Source organism: Salmo trutta, chromosome 30 (genome assembly GCF_901001165.1).
Source record: "Salmo trutta chromosome 30, fSalTru1.1, whole genome shotgun sequence".
In the NCBI taxonomy this organism is placed as follows: Eukaryota; Metazoa; Chordata; class Actinopteri; order Salmoniformes; family Salmonidae; genus Salmo; species Salmo trutta.
Window position 1 is genome coordinate 14,930,419 of NC_042986.1, and position 23,749 is coordinate 14,954,167.

General features: G+C 45.1%; 1 protein-coding gene across 2 annotated transcripts in view; it reads left to right on the forward strand.

Annotated features, from left to right (window-relative positions):
- Nucleotides 1-1,985: 1,985 nt before the first annotated feature.
- magixb (MAGI family member, X-linked b) overlaps nucleotides 1,986-23,749 on the forward strand; it is a 49,737-nt gene continuing 27,973 nt past the window's right edge. For both annotated transcript variants that reach the window (XM_029722962.1, XM_029722961.1), the window contains exons 1-3: nucleotides 1,986-2,054; nucleotides 13,310-13,599; nucleotides 15,728-15,844. In XM_029722962.1, the coding sequence (XP_029578822.1) occupies nucleotides 2,029-2,054; nucleotides 13,310-13,599; nucleotides 15,728-15,844 (433 nt within the window). In that variant the 5' untranslated portion in view covers nucleotides 1,986-2,028. The remainder of the gene's footprint in view (nucleotides 2,055-13,309; nucleotides 13,600-15,727; nucleotides 15,845-23,749) is intronic.

Consider the following 23,749-nt stretch of genomic DNA (forward strand, 5'->3'; position numbering starts at 1 on the left):
ATCTCCATCCATGGCTAATTTAGGAAAGGGACAATTTTAGCTAGCAGGCTAGCTAGCCACCGGAGGACAACAACACAACTAGATGCAACAATTCACGTTTTTCTGTCCATTATGTTTGCTCTCAATGGGATTTGATAGGAGTAACGCCAAAATTCAAGCTGGCATCCCCTAACACTTTTTTTGGGGTGCGCCAGGACCATTCACAGCTGATTTTGCTCAGTTTACTCAACGCTGATTGGCAAATTTGTTATACTTTTTTTTGTCAGAAGAGGCCAGATGCTTGCTGGCTTCCCTTGCCTTCAATGCTAATGCCGGCAACAATGTCATACTTGTTTGGACCAGACAACATCAGATAGATGGCCTACACGTAGAGAGACAGAGGGGCGCTGTCTCGCTCACTCGGATGCTTTCTCCTGTGAGATACATTCAGCCTCTTGCGAATTGAACGAAAATGATGAAACATAGACAAAAGATACATGATTGTATGTATATATTTTTTTATATTGGTACATTTTTGGGGGAAGCCTGGCATCCATGAATACATGCCACTGTTTGACACTACATTTCCCAAAATGCCTTTATTAAAGGTAATTTTCTGTTGCACAACTGAATGCATTCAACCGATATGTGTCTTCCCCATTTAACCAAACCCCTCTGAATCAGAAAGGTGCGTGGCTGCCTTAATTTACATCATCAGCGCCCAGGGAGCAGTTGTTGTTTGGGGTTAACTGCCTTGCTAAAGGGCAAAATAGCAGGTTTCCCACCTTGTTGGCTCAGGGATTCGAATCAGCGACTTTTAGGTTACTGGCCCATCGCTCTTAACTACTAGGCTTCCTGCCGCCACATGTACATAGTCTTATTGTACAGCCAACCACTTTTATTTTTTTAGGCTGAAAAGTAGTCGATTGTACATTTAATATATGTTGTATTTTATATTAGAATAGGCGTTGCAGATTCGATGCCCAACCTGAGTTAGTCCAATTTGTTATTTAAGTTTAGTCCATTACTTCAACTTCAGCATACTGTGTTTGATGTTTATCATGTCAACCTCTCCAGACTAGCCTAATGCTAAAAGATGAGCGGATCGGACAAACTAAATAAAGTGAAGGATAATACTGTAGGCCTGCACTGTAGGGGCGGTTCTTTTTCCCCATCTTCATTCCCTCCCCCAAACCCCCACGTCCCTTGGTGCTCATTTGCGTTTTCATTGTTTCTCTTTGCTTTTTGTGACCGAGAACATTATGCTAAAGTCCCACGCAATTTTGACCTGTTCAACTGCCGCAAGGCATCGCTAACGCGCTCTGGCAGCATCGCATCTCCAGCTCCGTAACACCTCTGTCCAGTTAAAATCAATATCGTCGCGTGTCTTTTCTTTACATCATTGGCCTCAACTACAGTGTAAAAAATCGGTTTAACGTCTATAACCAAACTGATTTATCAAAAGAAGATAAAAACCAAAGGGATATGCCGAGAAGAAAGCCGGAATTATGAAGGTGAGCATCGGTGTCTGGACGGGGTTCGTTTGTTAGCCGATCATTTCTGTTACCACCAATAAGTGAGAGTTAAACATAGACATAGCCCATGTTAAGTTAACCACCCATGCCATGCATCCATTATCACAACTAACCCCAGGCTGTCCATTGAATAGCCTACCAGGCTCTTGATTTATAGAGTAAACCTGTCAGATTTGCAGTTTTTTTTTGCCCGACTGTTTTTTTCCTCTGTCAGATCACGGGTCTCGTGCTCAGCTGTAGAGCATCCTGTACAACAGTGTCCAAATACTCCGTCTGGCGTGCACATCGCGTCTGAGTGGCTCTACAGAAACTATCGATAACAGCTGTCAATAAACTCGCGTAGTCCGATTTCAAATAGCTTGAATTCAATACATTTAGAATAGAAACGTATTTTCCATTTTTTTTTTTTCATATTCAATTGTGACCGTTGGGGTCAAGTGTAGTTTCGGTCGGGTCAATGTATATAGACGCGTTTAAACGTCTCCTCTTTGAACGGCTAAATTGCTTGAAAAGAATGTGCATATGTCAGCGCCAAGGCAGGTCAGTATTTTCCCCTAAATATTAGGATACCAATGTGACCAGGTGTTATGAGAGTGTGGGCTCCTTATACAGAGGATGAGGGAGGGAGATCTTCCTGATAAAGGTGACAGTTGACTGGTCAAAGTTGACCTGTAGGTTAGCTTTCAGTTTTAGCTTCTTGAATGTTTTCTTTGTGCAGTATTGTCAGAATGTGATTGTTCACCAATTTTTTTTTCTATTATTGTCTAAGAAGTAGACAAGATAATCAAGACAGTCTCAACATTGTAAGAAATATAATTTAGTTTCATGCCTTGATTCCGTGTGATACCCAAACAAAAATGTAAAACAGTTAATAATGACAGAATTAATATAAGTAGTCGTCCTACTGTAATAGTAGTATTGCACATGTTCAATGGACTTATGCCAGTTTAGCAATTAGTGTTGTCATAGACACAGCTTTTACATATTTCATGCCTGCAAAATCTACTGTGCAGTGTGTGTTTGTGTGACAAACGGCTTGTATGTTGTTAATCAAATGAAATGCACACATGTTCTTGAATAAGTAAGCATTTGTATAATTGTGTGTGTGTGTGCTTGTGCATGTTTTTTTGTGTCTCTGTGTGTGTTTCACTATCAATTGGTGTGCAGGGTGTGTCCCTGCTTGTTTTGAAGTGATGGATGTGTGACCCTGACTTCACACAGAGTGTTGCTTTGGGCTCTGGGAGCAGTCAAGGTTATAGTGGTATTATGAATCATGAATTAAGTCCAGGCGAACCAGAAACATGTGGCGCTATCCCAGCCACTTGTACTTGGAGACCACTGTCCCTCCACAGCTTCGCACACACTGTATCCCTGAGAGAACTGATCTTTCTCTCTCATCTCCTCACCCATTGACACCCACAGGTCTACCCATTTTAGGACTCAGTTGCCGATGGCATATCCTTGACTTTTCAAGGTCTTGTTTTTGGCATGTGCTTTATCTCTTCATATCTCCTTCTCTTCATCACCCTTTTTTTCTATCCATTCTTTCACATAGTCTTAACCATCTGTAATTAACCTGAAATATATTTGGCCGTTTGCCAGCAGTCATCAACATTTTCCCCACTAACCAGCTAATGAGAGAATAGCAGATTAAGTGGGAAGTGACATTCTCTTGTGTAGTATTACTTTATGTCACCAGGGAGTTGTTGATTCTCTAATGATGTGCTTGTTCTTCCCTTCACACTCATGCATATTCATGATTTTAAGGTGTGGTTAGGGGAGGAGGAGGTGGCGGACGGAGGATGTGCGGTAGTTTACCCTTGACAGGGCAGGGCTACACAGACACTCCCCCATCTGTGGACCGAATCTTTGCTCTCTGTTACTGCATTGGAATTCTGTAGTTGTAGCGTTCACTGTCTATTCTAAGACCTTGTCTCAAGTGTAGCAGTTAATGTTTGGGTTGGCCATTCTATTATTAGTACTGAACAGAACTGGCACACATTTCCAAGATTGTTTCTTTCCTGTTTAATGTGTGTTGCTCATCTATCCATATAATTTGATAGGCACACAGACATACAGCAGTACTTTGACCAGATACGTGTTTGCTAAGTGTGCCGACGTAAATAACCCTCCAATCAAGCGTGCAGATCAATTTAATGACAAATCAATTACAGCGTGTGAAATAACAATTGCACTGCAATAATTTGAAAAGCCTGATGGTGGTATGCTTGAGTCAGTGTGAAAACTAGGATCAATGTCAGGTGGCAGGGAACTGTCGGAGCAGTGTGGAGGGAGGGTCACCTTCACCCATCCATACTGAATCAGCACAATCCCCCACACACTCTAACACACATGCACACGCACACAGGCTCTCCAACTCCCGCTCAGTTCTGCCTCAGGTTACTGTACTGTGATCTCGCAAAACACAAAACCACACCTCTCCTCCTCCCTTTTATCAGTTCATTGCTTCTCCAGAAAGACAGCCAGCCATAATGGTTTCATCTTTCCTTTATTTCCTGCTCCTCTCTCTTTCTTGTGCTTTCCTTTATTTTTTAAATTCTTACTTTCTCTCTCTTTTCTTTCTCTTTTTATCCCATTCCCTTTCATTCTTTCTCCCTTCGTTCCTTTCTGCTTTTCATTCTCCGCTCCGTCTCATGTTTTAGAGAGAGTACTTATCCCTAATCTGAGCCAAAGGAGCTACGATGCCTCACTGACCCTTTTAATTAAAGTGAGCTCTCCGCCTGACGATGAGAGCTCATCGCTGACCTCACTGAGGAGTGATATGCTTCCTGGCAGACTTATAAGGAACCTGTTGTTGTATTTTTCTTCATAGGAGTGGAGTACTACTGGATGGCTAAATAACACCGCTTACTTGCCCCATGCATTACTGTGTTCATTTGAGGTTCAACTGAATGTTTCTGTACTTCACTCCTTAGGGAGTCACCTTTACTTAGACTGCCATCTAAAGAGAGGCGTTGTGTTTATGTCTGCACGTTTCATTTTCCGTCGATCCTCAGATCACTCCCATTCTGTACTGTGTGTTAAGCACCATTGTGAGAGGTGTACAAAAGGATGACATGAATAGACTAGAGGCGCACACAATTCATGGAGGGGAAGAGAACATCTCTGATTGAGGGTATTGAATGGAATATCTATCGGATAGACGGGTTTACAAACAAATGCATCTTACATTGGGGTTAATGTATGCCACAGGTTTTGTGTGTGTGTGTGTGTCCATGCTAGCATGTTTGACACAGAGGGAGTTATTTTTAGTTTTTCATCCCACAAGCATTTAATCTTTTATTTTTAAATCTGCCACTGCTGTCTGTTTTGTGTTGAGCAATCCCATGTCCTAGATTTAATAGTGAGTGAGCATCAGAGACTTTTAACACACGTTGCTGCACAGCTAGTTTGCGTAGATATTCTGCAGGGGAGGTCCAAAAACAAGATGCTGATCAAGATTAAAATTTAACGCTAGAAGAAACCCTCATTTGCATTTCCTGTCTGTTAAAGAGAGTGGCCTCGCTGTATACATTCTATTAGTTACAATGATATTTAAGGTCGCTGGCTATTTAACATGCTTTGTTAGGCTGACCTCCAACACGGACAAGCCACTGTAGGATAGTGTAAGATCATGCACCATCAAGAGCATTCTGTCTGGTTGTATCACTGCCTGGTACGGCAACTACACTGCCCGCAACCGCAGGGCTCTCCATAGGTTGGTGCAATCAGCTGACTCAGCCCAACACATCCCGGGGGCCACACTGCCTGCCCTCCAAGACATCTACAGCACCCAGTGTCACAGGAAGGCAAGAAGATCATCAAGGACCTCAGCCACCCGAGCCACAGCCTGTTCTCACTGCTAACAAGCGGAGACAGTAAAGGTGCATCAAAGCTTGGACCAAGAGACTGAAAAACAGCTTCTATCTCCAGGCCATCAGACTGTTAAACAGTCATCACTAGTCGGCCTCTGCCCGGTACCCTGCCCTGAACCTCAGACATTGTCACTAGCCGGCTACCACCCAGTACTTTACCCTGCACCTTGGATACTGCTGCCCTACTGTATGTACTGTAAATCTGTGTACGCAGTGGTGGAAAAAGTACCCAATTGTCATACGTAAAGTAAAACTAAAGATACCTTAATAGTAAATTACTCAAGTAATAATAAAATACTACTTGAGTAAAAGTCTTAAGGTATTTGCTTTTAATATACTTAAGTATCAAAGTAAGTGTAATTGCTAAAATATACTTAAGTATCAAAAGTAAAAGTATAAATCATTTCAAATTCCTTATGTTAAGCAAATCAGATGGCACCATTTTCTTGTTATTTTAATGTACGCATAGCCAGTGGCACACTCCAACATTCAGACATAATTTACAAACAAAGCATGTGTGTTTAGTGAGTCCGGCAGATCCGAGGCAGTAGGATGACCAGGGATGTTCTCTTGATAAGTGTGTGAATTGGACCATTTTCCTGTCCTGCTAAGCAGTAAAAATGGAACGAGTACCTTTGGGTGTCAGGGAAAATGTATGGAGTAAAAAGTACATTATTTTCTTTAGGAATGTAGTGAAGTAAAAGTAAAAGTAGACAAAAGTATAAATAGTAAAGTAAAGTACAGATACCCTGAAAAACTACTTAAGTAGTACTTTAAAGGATTTTTTACTTAAGTACCTTACACCACTGTGTGTACGCAACTAATAAACGTTGATTTGATTTTGATTTGAGTTGAGATTAGGAGCAGAGAGCTCAGATAAATACAAGTTAGAGTTAATGAAGGAAAGGGCTTAGTGCAGTAGAAGGGTAAGATATTGTGACAGTGGGTTAGATTTAAGGAATAAACCGGAGGTTGATTTATCCAACAGGTTAGGCTTCCAATCATGTTGATTCAGTTATACAATACCAGCTTGGCAACAGAAACCACTGTGTTCAATATTTACAGTGTGTTCAATCTCTACAAATGCGTTTTAAATGCTTATACTAGGGGCATTTAAATAGTGTTAATGCTTGTAAATGTGTATAAATACAGACCTCATTCCAGCAGCACTTGAAAACGTGTTTTGTCTTAGTTTCTCCACTTTATAATGTCTGAACAAAGTTTTCTGTGATCAGAGTAGATCTTGTCGGGAGAGATAAAGCTACCGCTACATATAAAAACACATTGACGTGGATGAAGGATGGCAGATAGATTGACACTAGAAGCACTGAGATACTCAACAGATCTGACAGTCTCTTCACCGTGAAGGCATTGTGTAATATCGCTACAGAGGCGATACCAGGCGAGATACTGGGTGAGATAGCAAGAAGCATGGGGCTACTGTAGCAGGACTGAGATAGCCTATTGCCTGTGTTGTGTCCGGACCAATGGCCTTTTAAAGTATAGCATACGCTGCTCCAAATGATGCCTGTCTAAATGCTCTCTCCCCCTCGTTTTCTCCAGTCCTGTCCTGATAAATCTGCAGAGCGCCACAATTTTTCCATATTCCAACACACTGCAGGAGCTGCTTAGCTGTGGAATTCAATTAGCCACTGTCTTAATTGAGGCGTTTTGCTTACACCGTTTTCTTGAAGGTTTTTGAGTATTGTACGCTCTCCAATGTCTTGACTTGTTTTCTTTTTTTTACTAGACCTTGAATGATTGAACTAAACCCAAGGCCTCATCTGAAACGGTGTTCTCTTTAGTGGGGAACTAATGTTGTGAATAAATTATCACCCTTGAGGTCTAACCTGAACTGAAAGAAGCGGCGGGAAAATTGACCATGAAATTAAAGATATTGCTTGGTTCTAGGGTCTTCCCATTGTGCAGTTTCTCGCTGTTTGGGGTACTGTTTGGGGTGCTGCTTGGGGTGCTGTTTGGGGTACTGTTTGGGGTGCTGTTTGGGGGTACTGTTTGGGGTGCTGTTTGGGGTACTGTTTGGGGTACTGTTTGGGGTACTGTTTGGGGTACTGTTTGGGGTGCTGTTTGGGGTACTGTTTGGGGTGCTGTTTGGGGTACTGTTTGGGGTGCTGTTTGGGGTGCTGTTTGGAGTGCTGTTTGGGGTACTGTTTGGGGTGCTGTTTGGGGTGCTGTTTGGGGTGCTGTTTGGGGTGCTCTTTGGGGTACTGTTTGGGGTGCTGTTTGGTGGCATTTATATTACAACGAGAGGATCAGGTGGGTGATATGTGAGTGTGTGATACAGTATGTGACTGTTTGGTTTTGGTTTGTATCTTAGTATTCAATCCTAGTACTGCCTGTTTTCACAGGAGGAAGATAAATGAACTATTTACAATCCGGTATAGTAAATGGATTGTTAAGTATTCAATGCAAGAAAACAAGCATGTTGTATGTCCCTCAGAGCTGAAAAGTACATACTTCAAATGGAGAAAAACAAATGCCTGTTTATGCTTTTCATGTTTTCCCTCTATATGTAGCCTGAAGCAGTAGCTATTCATACTTCCTTAATTAAAGAATAACGATCAGATAGGAATGAAGATTGACCTCCAAGAATAGCTTCCACGGGGAGATGAATATGTTAAGGTCTCTGTCAGGACGGACTGGTATGAAATTACCTCTGAAAGACAAGATGGCAGAACAGATCACTGGGAGGAGGAAGTCTGTGAAATAGGATACGTATTGGTCAGCTCTTCCCTCTGCTAAAGGCCAGCATTTTCAATACTGGGTGGTTTTTATAGTGCTAGATATCCTTGAATCTGTATAGTGTGTTCTCCTCTGTCAAGCCATTCAATTGCAGTCTGAAGTATTGCTGTTTTTATTTGGAGTAAGAGTCTTTCAGAGAGTTATCGACTTACTGAAGGATTCTCTACAGAAGTTGAAGTGTGATTTCTTTTGACAGCTCTTGTGTCTTGCAAATTTAGCAATGTGTTGTTGAACCATCTTTTAACGGTCAGGTTTTCCTAACTGTATGTTATATAGAATTCAGGACAGATACACACATTTTTTCTTTCTTTAAATATTCAAATGTTCAACGTATTGTATGTTTCTTAGGGCAACTTTGTTATGAATACAACTAGTGGAAAGAAGGACATTTCAGTACATTCACACAGCACTAGAGACAAAGTCTAGGGAACTATGCTGTGTTGACTGGCTGTCTCTGTGTGAGAACAGGACTCTAAGGACTCAGCCTCACCAGAGCTGACACTGTTGTCCCTGAAGCTACAGAGATCAAGACAGCAGCTATGAACACCACACCACAGCGGGCATCTCTTGTAAATCTGACCACAGCCAGAGGCAGAGCCATGCAAAACCCAAACATGGGGGAACCAGATAGGATAATACATCAGAAAATAGCATTTAAGCATTTATAGCTCAGAAGATGAAAATCTTTAGATAGAGCGCTTGGGATCTCAAAACGTACTTACATTTCATTCAGGCATGATGGAGTCAGGGTAATGCTTTCGGAAAGATGAAAAGATCACATATGTCGATGCTAATATCATTTGTCATGCGTTATTGTTTTCTTATACAATAGCATTGTTGAATATTTGTTTCTGATTGTCTCGAAGGGCATTCTAGAGTGTACATTCCCTATAACGCATGTTATATTTGCAGAGTAGAATTCAATGGTTATAGTTCATTCTTACATGTTTGAGCTGCTTTTGAAAGCAAAAGTTGAATTGAAAACATTGTTGAATTCAACTTCCTTAATTACCTTTATTTAACTAGGCAAGTCAGTTAAGAACAAATTCTTATTTTCAATGACGGCCTAGGAACAGTGGGTTAACTGCCTTGTTCAGGTGCAGAACAACAGATTCGTACCTTGTCGGCTCGGGGATTCGATCTTGCAACCTTTTGGTTACTAGTCCAACACTCTAACCACTAGGCTATGCTGCCACCCCATAATGGCAAGCTTGGACCGATGGTTAGCTAAACGAGCAAGTCTGTTTGTTTGGTTATCACGGTAGCTACTGTAGCTACACTCCATGACCAAAAGTATGTGGTCACCTGCTCGTCAAACATCTCATTCTGAAATCATGGGCTTTAATATTGAGTTGGTCCCCTCTTTGCTGCTATAACAGCCTCCACTCTTCTTGGAAGGCTTTCCACTAGATGTTGGAACATTGCTGTGGGGACTTGCTTCCATTCAGCCACAACAGCATTAGTGAGGCCAGGCACTGATGTTGGGCGATTAGGCCTGGCTCGCAGTCGACGTTCCAATTCATCACTTTGTGCATGGGGGCATTGTAAGCTGAAACAGGAAAGGGCCTTCCCCAAACTGTTGTCACAAAGTTTGAAGCACAGAATCGTCAGCAATGTCATTGTATGCTGTAGCGTTAAGATTTCCCTCCACTGGAACTATTGGCCTAGCCCAAACCATGACAAACAGCCACAGACAACTATTCCTCCTCCACCAAACTTTACAGTTGGCACTATGCCTTGGGGCAGGTAGCGTTGTCCTGGCATCCACCAAACCCAGATTCGTCCGTCGGACTGCCAGATGGTGAAGCGTGATTCATCACTCCAAAGAAAGCGTTTCCACTGCTCCAGAGTCCAATGGTGGAGAGCTTTACACCACACCAGCCGACGCTTGGCATTGTGCATGGTGATCTTAGGCTTGTGTGCGGCTGCCTGGCCATGGAAACCCATTTCATGAAGCTCCCGATGAACAGTTATTGCACTGACGTTGCTTCCAGAGGCAGTTTGGAACTCAGTAGTGAGTGTTGCAACCGAGGACAGACTATTTTTACGCGCTACGCCCTTCAGCACTGGTTAGTCCCGTTCTGTGAGCTTGTGTGGCCTACCACTTTGCGGCTGAGCCGTCGTTCCTCCTAGACGTTTCCACTTCACAATAACAGCACTTACAGTTGACCGGGGCAGCTCTAGCAGGGCAGAAATTTGACGAACTGACTTGTTGAAAAGGTGGCATCCTATAACGGTGCCACATTGAAAGTCACTGAGCTCTTCAGTAAGGCCATTCTACTGCCAATGTTTGTCTATGGAGATTGCATAGCTATGTGCTCGATTTTATACACCTGTCAGCAACGGGTGTGGCTGAAGTAGCCGAATACATTCATTTGAATGGGTGTCCACATACTTTTGTATATATATTGTATCTAGTAAACTTGCTAGCGACTTCAGTGGATGTTGAACACATTTCTACTGGCAAATGAACACATTTCTCACGGCATGTGTTAAATTATAGGGATAATCAACTTGGGGCTCTATGCGTTCTCTGGAAAATAATGCAACTTCGTGGAAGAATAGTTCCACTCGGCTAGTGCGTCGTGGAACACACCTTCCATGTCGTTAATTATTTTCCATAGGAAGCATAGCCTCTCGTTGATTATCCCTTACATATGGTATTAGATTGTGTATGCCTTGTTTCATGCTCATTCTGTATTTGGTGCATGTGTTTTATTGATTGGGGGACTTCTTTGTTTGTGTGTACTCTGTGTGTGGGTGGAAGGATGTATGGTTGGGAAGTTCTGCTGCAGAAGGTCTCACAGCAGGACAGAAAGAGAGGGAGTGTGCAGAGAGGACAATTAGCGATCAATTAAGAAATAAGCATCATTTTTCACAGATGTTTTTTCTCTGGAAACAGTACCTACTCATGACTTTGCTCTTTTATCAATTCAATTCGCAGACTCACTTGGCTCTGGATGAACAGAAGCCAAATAAAACAGAAATCATTGGCCCCCATAGAGCAGACCAGACTGTAACCAAGCTCTGGCTCCTGCCGCCCTGCAAGGTCAAACTGGCGACTCCACTGCCAACCCCAGGCTGTATGGTGCCTCTCTTTCTCTCTCTCTCTCTCTCTCTCTCGCTCTCTCTGTCTCTATCTGTCTCTGTCTCTCGCTTTCTCTCCCACTCTCTCTCCCCCTCTCCCCACACCCACGCTCTCGCTATCCCCCTCTATCGCTCCCACCTCTCCCTCTGCCCTCTCTCCTCCCCTTTCACTACCCCTCCCTCGTCCTATCAGCTGTGGCGCCACCAGCCAGGGGAGAGGGAGGAGATGAGATGGAAGATGGAGGAGGATACATGGCTGATCAGCCAGCCAGTCAGTCAAGAGGAAGTGATTAGGCGTGTCCCTTGCTCACACTATATAAATTAGCCTCATTAGGTGTGCTGACCCTGGGCAGGTGGGCCTGGGGGGAGACTATGCTGTCCTCACTTCCTCTGCTAAAAGCCAGCCTTCCTGTCCCTCCATCCCTGGGTCACTAAGTCACCGCATGTTAAGGTATCAACACAGGGAGCCTTCTGTGATAACAGAGATAACTCATTATTAGGACAAAAAATAATTACACAGTGCTTAAACATGACACTTTTTGTTCTCCCTGCCTTTCATTATATGTCAGTCCCTCAGTGCCGTGTGTCTCGCTTAAAATCGATCTTTATTTTTGGCTGTCTCACCGTCTTTCATCCATACACCTACCCCATCCGTCCCTGTGTTGGGTAAGTGTAACGTCTCTTTGTCTCTAAGATCCGTGTGTCTCCTGTGTAACAGTCTGACAGTACTACTCCCATCCTGTCAGACCGAGGCACTCTCTCTCAGTCACGGTGTAGGAGCACCTGCCCTCTCACTGAGCCGCCCACCTGCCCTCTCTCACTGAGCCGCCCACCTGCCCTCTCTCACTGAGCCGCCCACCTGCCCTCTCTCACTGAGCCGCCCACCTGCCCTCTCTCACTGAGCCGCCCACCTGCCCTCTCTCACTGAGCCGCCCACCTGCCCTCTCTCACTGAGCCGCCCACCTGCCCTCTCTCACTGAGCCGCCCACCTGCCCTCTCTCACTGAGCCGCCCACCTGCCCTCTCTCACTGAGCCGCCCACCTGCCCTCTCTCACTGAGCCGCCCACCTGCCCTCTCTCACTGAGCCACCCACCTGCCCTCTCTCACTGAGCCGCCCACCTGCCCTCTCTCACTGAGCCGCCCACCTGCCACTTCACTGGTTCTCAACAAAGACCTTTAAAAGTCAACTGTTGGAAGAGGCATCACACTTAACTTACAATGCTGTTCTTTTGGAATTCTAGACATAGTGGTGAATCATGCAATTCACATAGCCTTCAGTGCAACATGTCCAGTGCAACAGCACTGTTTTGACTGCATACTAATTTCCATAGGCTGCAATATCTGACTCGAAAGCAAACGTTTCCTAAGCAGGAGTTTCAGTGCACATGGAATAATCATGATAGAAAGAGGATTTATAGAAGTATATTACAGTAAATGCAATTCTTAGTAGATATAATTGAGACACCACAACATTTTACTGTCAATTTATTTCAGATTTTTCTGTTTGTATTGAATTACCCATATCAATAACAGACATTCATTTCCAGTACCCTATGAGGTCTCCCTGGCAACAGACTAGATCTTTCCATCAGGCTGCCATGATGAGAATATACCTACCTGTATGTTTTGTGTGTTTATGTTGCATATTGTGTATATACAATAGAAAAGGTGTTCCATTGAGGTAAAGAAGCATCCGTATTGAGTGTGACAGTTGAGCGTTTGACAGTTTGTTTACTGTATTTCTGTTCGACCCACGGTCAAGTACACAGTGTTTGTATAACACACACAGTTTCCATGTCATTCTGCTTCACATGCAGGTCCTCTGTGCTAAAGGAGGGAGTGCTTGAACTCAGTGCAGTCCTTTTACTGCAATTGTTTTGTATTGAGGATATTTACATTTTCTCAACAGTACCTTGGGAAACGTCAGGTTAATGAAATCCTGAGACATGAAATCACACCTTAATAACACGATTGTGTCAGTGGCACTGTCTTCCCTGTTTCTGTCTCACACCCTCTCTCTCCCTCTCTCGCTCTCTCTCTCCCTCTCGCTCTCCCTCTCTCCCCCCTCCTCAGCTCTTTTGCCATGTCTAAGGCAGCCGTGAGGAAGCTGCACTGGCGCTCCAAGGTCCAGGAGAGCTTCATCCCCCTGGTTGGTTCCTCTGGGGAACTGGGCGTGGCCGTGGGCGGCGGAGCTGACTATGGAGAGTTCCCATTCGTCACCGCAGCCCCCGGGGGTGGGTTCACAGTAGGCGACGTCATCCTAGAGATTGGGGGAACCCCTGTGTTAGGGATGACACTAGGAGATGTCCGCGGGGTCCTTAACTCCTGCCTCCATCCCATCCGCATCAAGACGGTCTCACCAGGTACTGTATGGCTCAGTGTGGTAACTTACTCCTTGGTCTGGGGACACATTGTGAATGCTGCTGCTTCATCCGTCAATGACTAACATCGTTGTCAACCCCAACTTCTCCTTCACATGGTAACACCATGTGAATGGTCACACTGCCTCCCTTAGGCAACTCATAGAATAACACGCTTCCCAAGTGGTCATCCAAACATAGCTGAATAATCACTGATACTGGAGAAACAAACTTGACAGCTGCAAGGCTCAGTCTAACCACCAGAGTTTGCTGGCCCGGGGTACTTAGCACCTCTGAACGTAATTTGTGAACCGGGTCTGCACTGATTTTACACGTAGAATCGCCTGAAAAGTGGCAGTAGTCAGACGTCTGCTGCGGGCGGTCCCTAAAACACAGTGTGTGGAGAGAGGGAAGTCTTCATGACACATGTGACAAGGAGTCCAGGGAGGGCTGTGCCGATGTGACGATACAGTTGTCTATCACCCTGGAGGGGCCTTGGAATTTATAGAGGGGGGTGGGGTGACGGATGTCTTTGTTAGGTCTGAACGGAGCAATATGTCAGCACTATGTCACCTGGCCGTGGCTCCCCATGGCCTTGCTGGGGTAGATTGATGGCTAAATCGCCAGCAGGACTGTAAATGGGGCCCTTTAATCCTGATCCCTCTGCCGCTGCTCCATCCATTATCATTCTGTGAGCCAGGCGGTCAGGCCAACCTCCCTACCTGGGTATTCCGACTGCATGTACTCTGAACAGAGATGGATGGGCTGAGCTGTAATGTGCTGCTGTACTGCCTGTGCTCTAGGCCTACACCTCCTCATTTCTCCTCCCCCTCATGCTCCTCCTCTTCCTCCCCTTCCCCCTCCTCCACCTCCGCCTTCTACACATCCTCCTTCCGCCTCCTCCTCCACCTTCTCCTCCTCCACAGTCCAGGCTGTCAGGGACACCATCGTGTTTTCAGGCTTTACACCACTAATGATATGATATGAGACTAAGTAAGTGTGGCAAATGATCCCTTCATTATATCTGTGTGACACAAGGATTAAAGGGCTTGTACCAACCCTGTCCATGCTTTGACAGACAAACACTATCATTACTGTCTACGATGACCTTGAAAGCTGTTGTGTAGGACAACACCTTACTTAACTGTGATGTGCCATATTGTGTTGTGGTGAAGCAGTGTTCATGGATGTACATCATATGTGCTTTTGTCTAGTGCATTCTGTTGTTTCTGTGAAAACAACATAGCTCTGTGAAAGCAAGCACTCCAGTTCATTTTACTCACAGTATATATGACAACATTAGTCTGACGTATTTTTTATATTCATCAAGCACAATGCTGGACAGCTGTTTCACAATGCCAACAAAAGCTTCTCATTATTTCTCCCAGGAAGCTGCAGGCCCGGGTCTTGCGCGTCATACTGGCCATATGTGGCGGGTCATGTGTGGGTGTAGGAGACTACCTGTGCTAATAACGTTTTATTACAGAGACGTTTTAATAGCAGCACAGCGGATTCAATCTGCACTCACATCTGGGCCCAGCTTAGAGTACAGGCCACTTTACCAGAGACAGAGGGTTGGGAAGCAGTAGCAGCAGGGGCAGGCGAGGAGTGGATGTGGTGGTCGTCTGTCAGTGTGACGAGCAGGGAGATGCTCTCAGGCCATCCATAACACCAAGTGACTTGTCATCAGAGGCCATAAAGCACTTGAGATTAAAGGAATAGATCAGAGAGTGAAATAAGTGCCTGGGCCAACAGCCTAGCCTCCTGTGTGACAGCACCACACCGCCTCTGTGTTATTAGGCTATGCATGAGAGGCCGGGAAATAATATATTATGCACTCGGGATGACTGATAAAGTGTTAAGAAGGAGATGTAGTGTTTATTAGAGAGGGAGGGATTGGGAAGGAGGGGGTTGGAATGATATAGGGGTAAATCAAAGCTACTATAGCGATACAGTCTGGGGAATGTTGGCTTGGGCTGTCACTCTCCTTTTGACAGGGTATACAAATATTTACACAATTCGTCAGTTTTTGACTGTTGAGCTGATTTAGCAAGTTCTCTCCGTCTGTCTCCGTCTCCCCCCCCCCTCTTTCTGTTTCTCTCCCCTCTCTCTCCCTGTCTCTGCCTCTCAGGCTCTGCCTTGTGTAAGGACCTCAGGCTGTATCTGAGTAAGTGCTTCACTCCAGGCTCCATGGACAGCCAGCTTCAGCAGGTCATCCGGGAGAACCTCTACCTCCGAGCGGTGCCATGTGAGTCCCATGACGCTGTGCCCAGCACCTCTCCCTCACACTGTGCCCGTTACTGACCCCTGTTGCTGTAACTTGCGAGTCCCCTTTAAGTCCTTTGCAGCTATGCCCTCTAAATCCGTTGGGACGCTATAATTGTGAGTCCACCTCTCCCGAGTCCACACCTGTATCTGTTCCAGAGTCTGTAACATGCGAGTCCATTCTAGGTTAGTAAGTACTTTTTAATAAGAGAAATAGGAATTAGTATCTCTATGCTCATTACATATCTGGACATCGCATCTCAACATTTAAACACTTCAACAATTTCCTTCATTTAGATTTAGAGTAGACCTACATGGCTGTCACTATGAAAACAGTGTTAATTGGTGTGCAATCACAATCAGAGTCAGGAAAGCTGTTTTTGCCACGACCGTGTGTAAATATATGCGCATAGACATGTGTTGAGTGGATTTAAAAAGTGATTTCTCAACCCTGGCTTCATCAGTCAAACATTCAATTACAAGTCAAGTTTAGGTGAGAGAAGCACCTAGAGGAATATTCCCTAGGATATTTCCATGGCAGCTATCTGTATTGTTACACTGGTAACTTTATCCAGTTTGTATCGGTAGCTTTTTCTGTCTTCATTTTCTGCTATTTCACAGGTTCATGTCTGTCTCTTTCTTGTTTGGTTACATATTACTTTTTCTCTTTATTTTGTATGTGTTTTCATCTATTTATATAGTTAACCTCAATTACTTTGTTCAATGATAATGATTTAAGGTTGTCTAAAACATTTGAAGCAAAGACTTCTGGGTATATAGAGCGTCGGTTGCTCTCTCAATCCTCTCTCTAAGGGCCAGAGGGATGTCACAGTGAGAGTGGACTGGAGAGGACTATGGTGTGGATTTCTGTGAAGCTCTTATTTTGGTGTCATATCACTGACTGGTGTAATATCTGTCTGATAGGTTTGGCTTGTGTCATGTTTTCTCTCTTAAACTGTCATTAGTCTGCCTGGCGGGCTGGCCACAGACCACTCTGGCCAGCCCACGGCGATGGGGAGTTTGGCGCTAATCTCATGTTTAGCCAGGAAGTAGGTCATGTGGAACAGTCTGCCAAACCAGTCAGCATCTCCGCCACGTCTCTCTCTCACACACACACACACACACGCGCGCAGGTTAAAACTCCCAAGAATACGCCAGAAAACAACAAGACATTCTGTGTCTTTGAGCTTTGAACATTGAGATATACAGGACGTTCACATAAAAGAGGCATACACATTCTCCAAGCCAAAGTCCTTTTACATAACAATTCCATTTATCCAGTTTGTAATTAGATGGGGGTGATGGATCAGTCTGATCTTTAGTCTGTAGCATCTGTACTATAAATATGCTCAGCATTTATGGATTATGGATTAGAGAGCGTGGTGTACAGCCGCCCTGGTGCTGCTGGACCCGGGTGGAGATAGACTTGTGACACAACTTCCTGCCTGGCTCTCTAAGTTGGAGTGACAGCGAGGCGGCACGCTCATCCCCTGGCTGTGTAATCCTCTGATCTGCAGGAGATGGATGACACAGTAAGATGCTGCTGCTCTCCCGCTCCCTTCTATACCATCATAGACAAACACTGTAACAATGTTGAAATCCTAGTTTAGCCCACTTGCAAAAACACGAGCAAGTCAGCTCAAATGACACTCTTGTATTACTTCATGATATACATCTATGCTCCTACTTATATTCCAGGACACAAACAACCTATTGGGGGAATGAAATGTGTTGTTTATACAAATGTAAAAGCATTGAGGTAAATGAAGCGAGTTACCAAGTGTAGATCACAGACAGGGGTGAATGGTGTATCAATGTAGTCCATCTGAAAGCCCCTTATGTACTTTGCTAGGCCTGCTTTACTGTCTCAGATCAATATGTTTTTAAGATGAGGTGGCAAACCATGGCTTAGCTGGCAGTTAGCAGTGGATAATAAGTTGCATCCTATTATGTTCATGTTTTTTTGGATGTATTGCCTTTTTAAACAAGTGGTTCATGTTTTTAATATTTTATTTGGAACTATAGGCAAAAGAAAAATGTGAATTGCTATTTGAACAAAGTTAGTGTGTGGATATTCTCACTGTATTTGTCTTTTGTTCTTAGAAGAACTGAGAAATAATGGATGTGCATTTTGCTTTGAAAGTATCTCAATCCCCTCGCTATTTAAAACATACTGTGTACTCTACTCTACATTATGTTGCCCCTGGCAAGAAATATGTTTACACACAGTGACTCTCATAAGAGCATGACATGATTTTTTTTTACGCTAAACAGAATGAAGTAAATGCAAGTCATTTATCAATAATTTCGAGGCAGAATGAAATGAAAAGCAGTTCGTGCCTCGGGGGAGGGCGGGCAGTAGACAGCTACCTAATATCTCCATGGGTTGTTGTGGTGCATCCAGTCATTAGACAGAGACACAACATTATCATAATTCATTTGGGAACTACATACCACATACTCTCTTCTAGGAACTATTTGTGCATATGTCTAGTTGCATCAAACTGTGTGTCTCTCCTATCTGCCCTTTACTTTGCATAGGATGACTCAATTTTAGGAAAGACTCAAGGACAGCTGAATTCTTTACTATCCCTAGTAAAGAATGGAGTGATCTCCATGAATTCTAAATTACTAACATATAAAAACTGTTGTATTATTTACATTATTTTACATTTGGTATATGTTGGCCAGTAATGATGTTGGCCAGTAGTGATGTTGGCCTGTGGTGATGTTGGCCTGTAGTGATGTTGGCCTGTAGTGATGTTGGCCTGTAGTGATGTTGGCCAGTAGTGATGTTGGCCAGTAGTGATGTTGGCCTGTAGTGATGTTGGCCTGTAGTGATGTTGGCCTGTGGTGATGTTGGCCTGTAGTGATGTTGGCCTGTAGTGATGTTGGCCAGTAGTGATGTTGGCCTGTGGTGATGTTGGCCTGTGGTGATGTTGGCCTGTGGTGATGTTGGCCTGTGGTGATGTTGGCCTGTGGTGATGTTGGCCTGTAGTGATGTTGGCCAGTAGTGATGTTGGCCTGTAGTGATGTTGGCCTGTAGTGATGTTGGCCTGTAGTGATGTTGGCCTGTAGTGATGTTGGCCTGTAGTGATGTTGGCCAGTAGTGATGTTGGCCAGTAGTGATGTTGGCCTGTGGTGATGTTGGCCTGTGGTGATGTTGGCATGTGGTGATGTTGGCATGTGATGATGTTGGCCTGTGGTGATGTTGGCCTGTAGTGATGTTGGCCTGTGGTGATGTTGGCCTGTGGTGATGTTGGCCTGTGGTGATGTTGGCCTGTAGTGATGTTGGCATGTGGTGATGGCCTGTAGTGATGTTGGCCTGTAGTGATGTTGGCCAGTAGTGATGTTGGCCTGTAGTGATGTTGGCATGTGATGATGTTGGCCTGTGGTGATGTTGGCCTGTGGTGATGTTGGCCTGTGGTGATGTTGGCCTGTAGTGATGTTGGCCTGTGGTGATGTTGGCATGTGGTGATGTTGGCATGTGATGATGTTGGCCTGTGGTGATGTTGGCCTGTAGTGATGTTGGCCTGTAGTGATGTTGGCATGTGGTGATGTTGGCCTGTGGTGATGTTAGCCTGTGGTGATGTTAGCCTGTGGTGATGTTAGCCTGTAGTGATGTTGGCATGTGGTGATGGCCTGTAGTGATGTTGGCATGTGGTGATGGCCTGTAGTGATGTTGGCCTGTAGTGATGTTAGCCTGTAGTGATGTTGGCATGTGGTGATGGCCTGTGGTGATGTTGGCCTGTAGTGATGTTGGCCTGTAGCGACGTTGGCCTGTAGCGACGTTGGCCTGTAGTGATATTGGCCTGTAGTGATGTTGGCCTGTAGTGATGTTGGCCTGTAGTGATGTTGGCCTGTAGTGATGTTGGCCTGTAGTGATGTTGGCCTGTAGTGATGTTAGCCTGTAGTGATGTTGGCCTGTGGTGATGTTGGCCTGTAGTGATGTTGGCATGTGGTGATGGCCTGTAGTGATGTTGGCATGTGGTGATGGCCTGTAGTGATGTTGGCCTGTAGTGATGTTGGCATGTGGTGATGGTCTGTGGTGATGTTGGCCTGTAGTGATGTTGGCCTGTAGTGATGTTGGCCTGTAGTGATGTTGGCCTGTAGTGATGTTAGCCTGTAGTGATGTTGGCCTGTAGTGATGTTAGCCTGTAGTGATGTTAGCCTGTAGTGATGTTGGCCTGTAGTGATGTTAGCCTGTAGTGATGTTGGCTTGTGGTGATGTTGGCCTGTAGTGATGTTGGCCAGTTGTGATGTTGGCCTGTAGTGATGTTAGCCTGTAGTGATGTTGGCCTGTAGTGATGTTGGCCTGTGGTGATGTTGGCCTGTGGTGATGGCCTGTAGTGATGTTGGCCTGTAGTGATGTTGGCATGTGGTGATGTTAGCCTGTAGTGATGTTGGCATGTGGTGATGGCCTGTAGTGATGTTGGCATGTGGTGATGGCCTGTAGTGATGTTGGCCTGTAGTGATGTTAGCCTGTAGTGATGTTGGCATGTGGTGATGGCCTGTGGTGATGTTGGCCTGTAGTGATGTTGGCCTGTAGCGACGTTGGCCTGTAGCGACGTTGGCCTGTAGTGATATTGGCCTGTAGTGATGTTAGCCTGTAGTGATGTTGGCCTGTAGTGATGTTGGCCTGTAGTGATGTTGGCCTGTAGTGATGTTGGCCTGTAGTGATGTTAGCCTGTAGTGATGTTGGCCTGTGGTGATGTTGGCCTGTAGTGATGTTGGCATGTGGTGATGGCCTGTAGTGATGTTGGCATGTGGTGATGGCCTGTAGTGATGTTGGCCTGTAGTGATGTTGGCATGTGGTGATGGTCTGTGGTGATGTTGGCCTGTAGTGATGTTGGCCTGTAGTGATGTTGGCCTGTAGTGATGTTGGCCTGTAGTGATGTTAGCCTGTAGTGATGTTGGCCTGTAGTGATGTTAGCCTGTAGTGATGTTAGCCTGTAGTGATGTTGGCCTGTAGTGATGTTAGCCTGTAGTGATGTTGGCCTGTGGTGATGTTGGCCTGTAGTGATGTTGGCCAGTTGTGATGTTGGCCTGTAGTGATGTTAGCCTGTAGTGATGTTGGCCTGTAGTGATGTTGGCCTGTGGTGATGTTGGCCTGTGGTGATGGCCTGTAGTGATGTTGGCCTGTAGTGATGTTGGCATGTGGTGATGGCCTGTAGTGATGTTGGCCTGTAGTGATGTTGGCCTGTAGTGATGTTGGCCTGTAGTGATGTTAGCCTGTGGTGATGTTAGCCTGTGGTGATGTTGGCATGTGGTGATGTTGGCATGTGGTGATGGCCTGTGGTGATGTTGGCCTGTAGCGATGTTGGCCTGTAGCGATGTTGGCCTGTAGTGATGTTAGCCTGTAGTGATGTTGGCCTGTAGTGATGTTGGCCTGTAGTAATGTTAGCCTGTAGTGATGTTGGCCTGTGGTGATGTTGGCCTGTGGTGATGTTGGCCTGTAGTGATGTTGGCCAGTGGTGATGTTGGCCTGTGGTGATGTTGGCCAGTGGTGATGTTGGCCTGTAGTGATGTTGGCCTGTAGTGATGTTGGCCTGTAGTGATGTTGGCCTGTAGTGATGTTGGCCTGTGGTGATGTTGGCCTGTGGTGATGTTGGCATGTGGTGATGGCCTGTGGTGATGTTGACATGTGGTGATGTTGGCCTGTAGTGATGTTGGCCTGTAGTGATGTTGGCCTGTAGTGATGTTGGCCTGTAGTGATGTTGGCCTGTAGTGATGTTAGCCTGTAGTGATGTTGGCCTGTAGTGATGTTGGCCTGTAGTGATGTTGGCCTGTAGTGATGTTGGCCTGTGGTGATGTTGGCCTGTGGTGATGGCCTGTAGTGATGTTGGCCTGTAGTGATGTTGGCATGTGGTGATGGCCTGTAGTGATGTTGGCCTGTAGTGATGTTGGCCTGTAGTGATGTTAGCCTGTGGTGATGTTAGCCTGTGGTGATGTTGGCATGTGGTGATGTTGGCATGTGGTGATGTTGGCCTGTAGCGATGTTGGCCTGTAGTGATGTTGGCCTGTAGTGATGTTAGCCTGTAGTGATGTTGGCCTGTAGTGATGTTGGCCTGTAGTAATGTTAGCCTGTAGTGATGTTGGCCTGTAGTGATGTTGGCCTGTGGTGATGTTGGCCTGTAGTGATGTTGGCCAGTGGTGATGTTGGCCTGTGGTGATGTTGGCCAGTGGTGATGTTGGCCAGTGGTGATGTTGGCCTGTAGTGATGTTGGCCTGTAGTGATGTTGGCCTGTAGTGATGTTGGCCTGTGGTGATGTTGGCATGTGGTGATGGCCTGTGGTGATGTTGACATGTGGTGATGTTGACATGTGGTTATGTTGGCCTGTAGTGATGTTGGCCTGTAGTGATGTTGGCCTGTAGTGATGTTGGCCTGTAGTGATGTTAGCCTGTAGTGATGTTGGCCTGTGGTGATGTTGGCTAGTCAGTTTTGCCCACTGTGGGTTTGATCATGACAAGTTCTGACTCCTATCCTGTCTTTGACTGACAGCTGTGTCTTGGTGTTGATAAGAAGCTCTGCTTAATTACCCCTCTACTCCTAAAACTCCTCCTATCTCGCTCACTCTTTCTCCCTCTCTCTCCCTCTCTCCCCTGGCCAATGGGATCAGTGGGGGGCCTGAGGGGAGACACATGGAGGAATATGTCAATAATCCCAGCTATCTCCTGCTGACATGTTATATATATCTCAGAGGAGGGCATTGGTAATGAGTCCTAGCCACACACACACACACACACACACACACACACACACACACAGACATTTCCTACTTCCTCAGAATTAGCATTAGTGAGTCTACTCTGTCCTGAGGGGAGGAGAATAATTCTACACACGTCAGAGGGCATCAGGAGATTTGCTATCAGATGTTTTATTAGAGACAGAGCCTCATCTTCTGTTGCTGATTGGGACATATTAACAGGCTCTAACACAGTATAAAGAGGAGAGGCAGGCAGTGTTGTGTGTCTGTGTGTCATTGTCATTGTAGTGTGGAGTGCTGTGCCCTCCCTGATGGTGAGACAGCAGTGCATTAATCATATGTTTTATGGAGTAACTGGGTTTGACTCCCTCCTACTGGCCCCACTCTGCCATGATACAGTATGAGCTCCTCCAGGAGAAGGAGAAGGACATGAATTTGACCTTAGCTTGCTGTTTGGAAGGGATTCATTTCAAACTGAGGCCTGATTAGGTTTTTTTTGGAAGGTTTACAAGCAAGTTTCACCCATGCTGACATGTAACAAGTAAGCATTGATTTAACCCCTTGCACTCGTGGGAATTGGCATATATGGATGGGGCTAAATTGAAATGTTTCTTACAGAAGAAATATGGAAAGCATATGCGTAACTATGATAGCTATTAAAGGGGAAGAGTTTGGAGATTAATGGAAAAGTATTAGACTAATGGTGTGGACACAACAGTTCACCTGACACAAGACTGAATCCAAACACTACACTGTTGATTTTATGTGCATTTTACATATACTGTACTTTTTGCAGCATTAAAATGATATTTTTCTAAAATTTGATTAGGTGAAACATAAGACAAAAAAATGACAAGGCTTTGAGTGAGAGGTCTAACTGGTGTCTCCAAGTGGACACACACCTCTCCAAAGTGTGAACAGTTCCTCTGTAATTTTAATGCGCTTTTATGACTCAAAGAAGTCTTCAACTATAAGGTGCTTTTTTGAGCTCTCCGAGCTGTGCCATTGAGGAACTAGAGTAAGCACACACAATTTCCCTTCCAGCTGTCACGTCCTGACCCTAGTAAGATGTCATTTTCTATAGTAGAGTAGGGCAGGACGTGACAGGGGGTGTTTTGGGATGTTCTATGTTTTCTATTTCTAAGTTTAAGTTCTAGTTTGTCTATTTCTATGTTGGGATC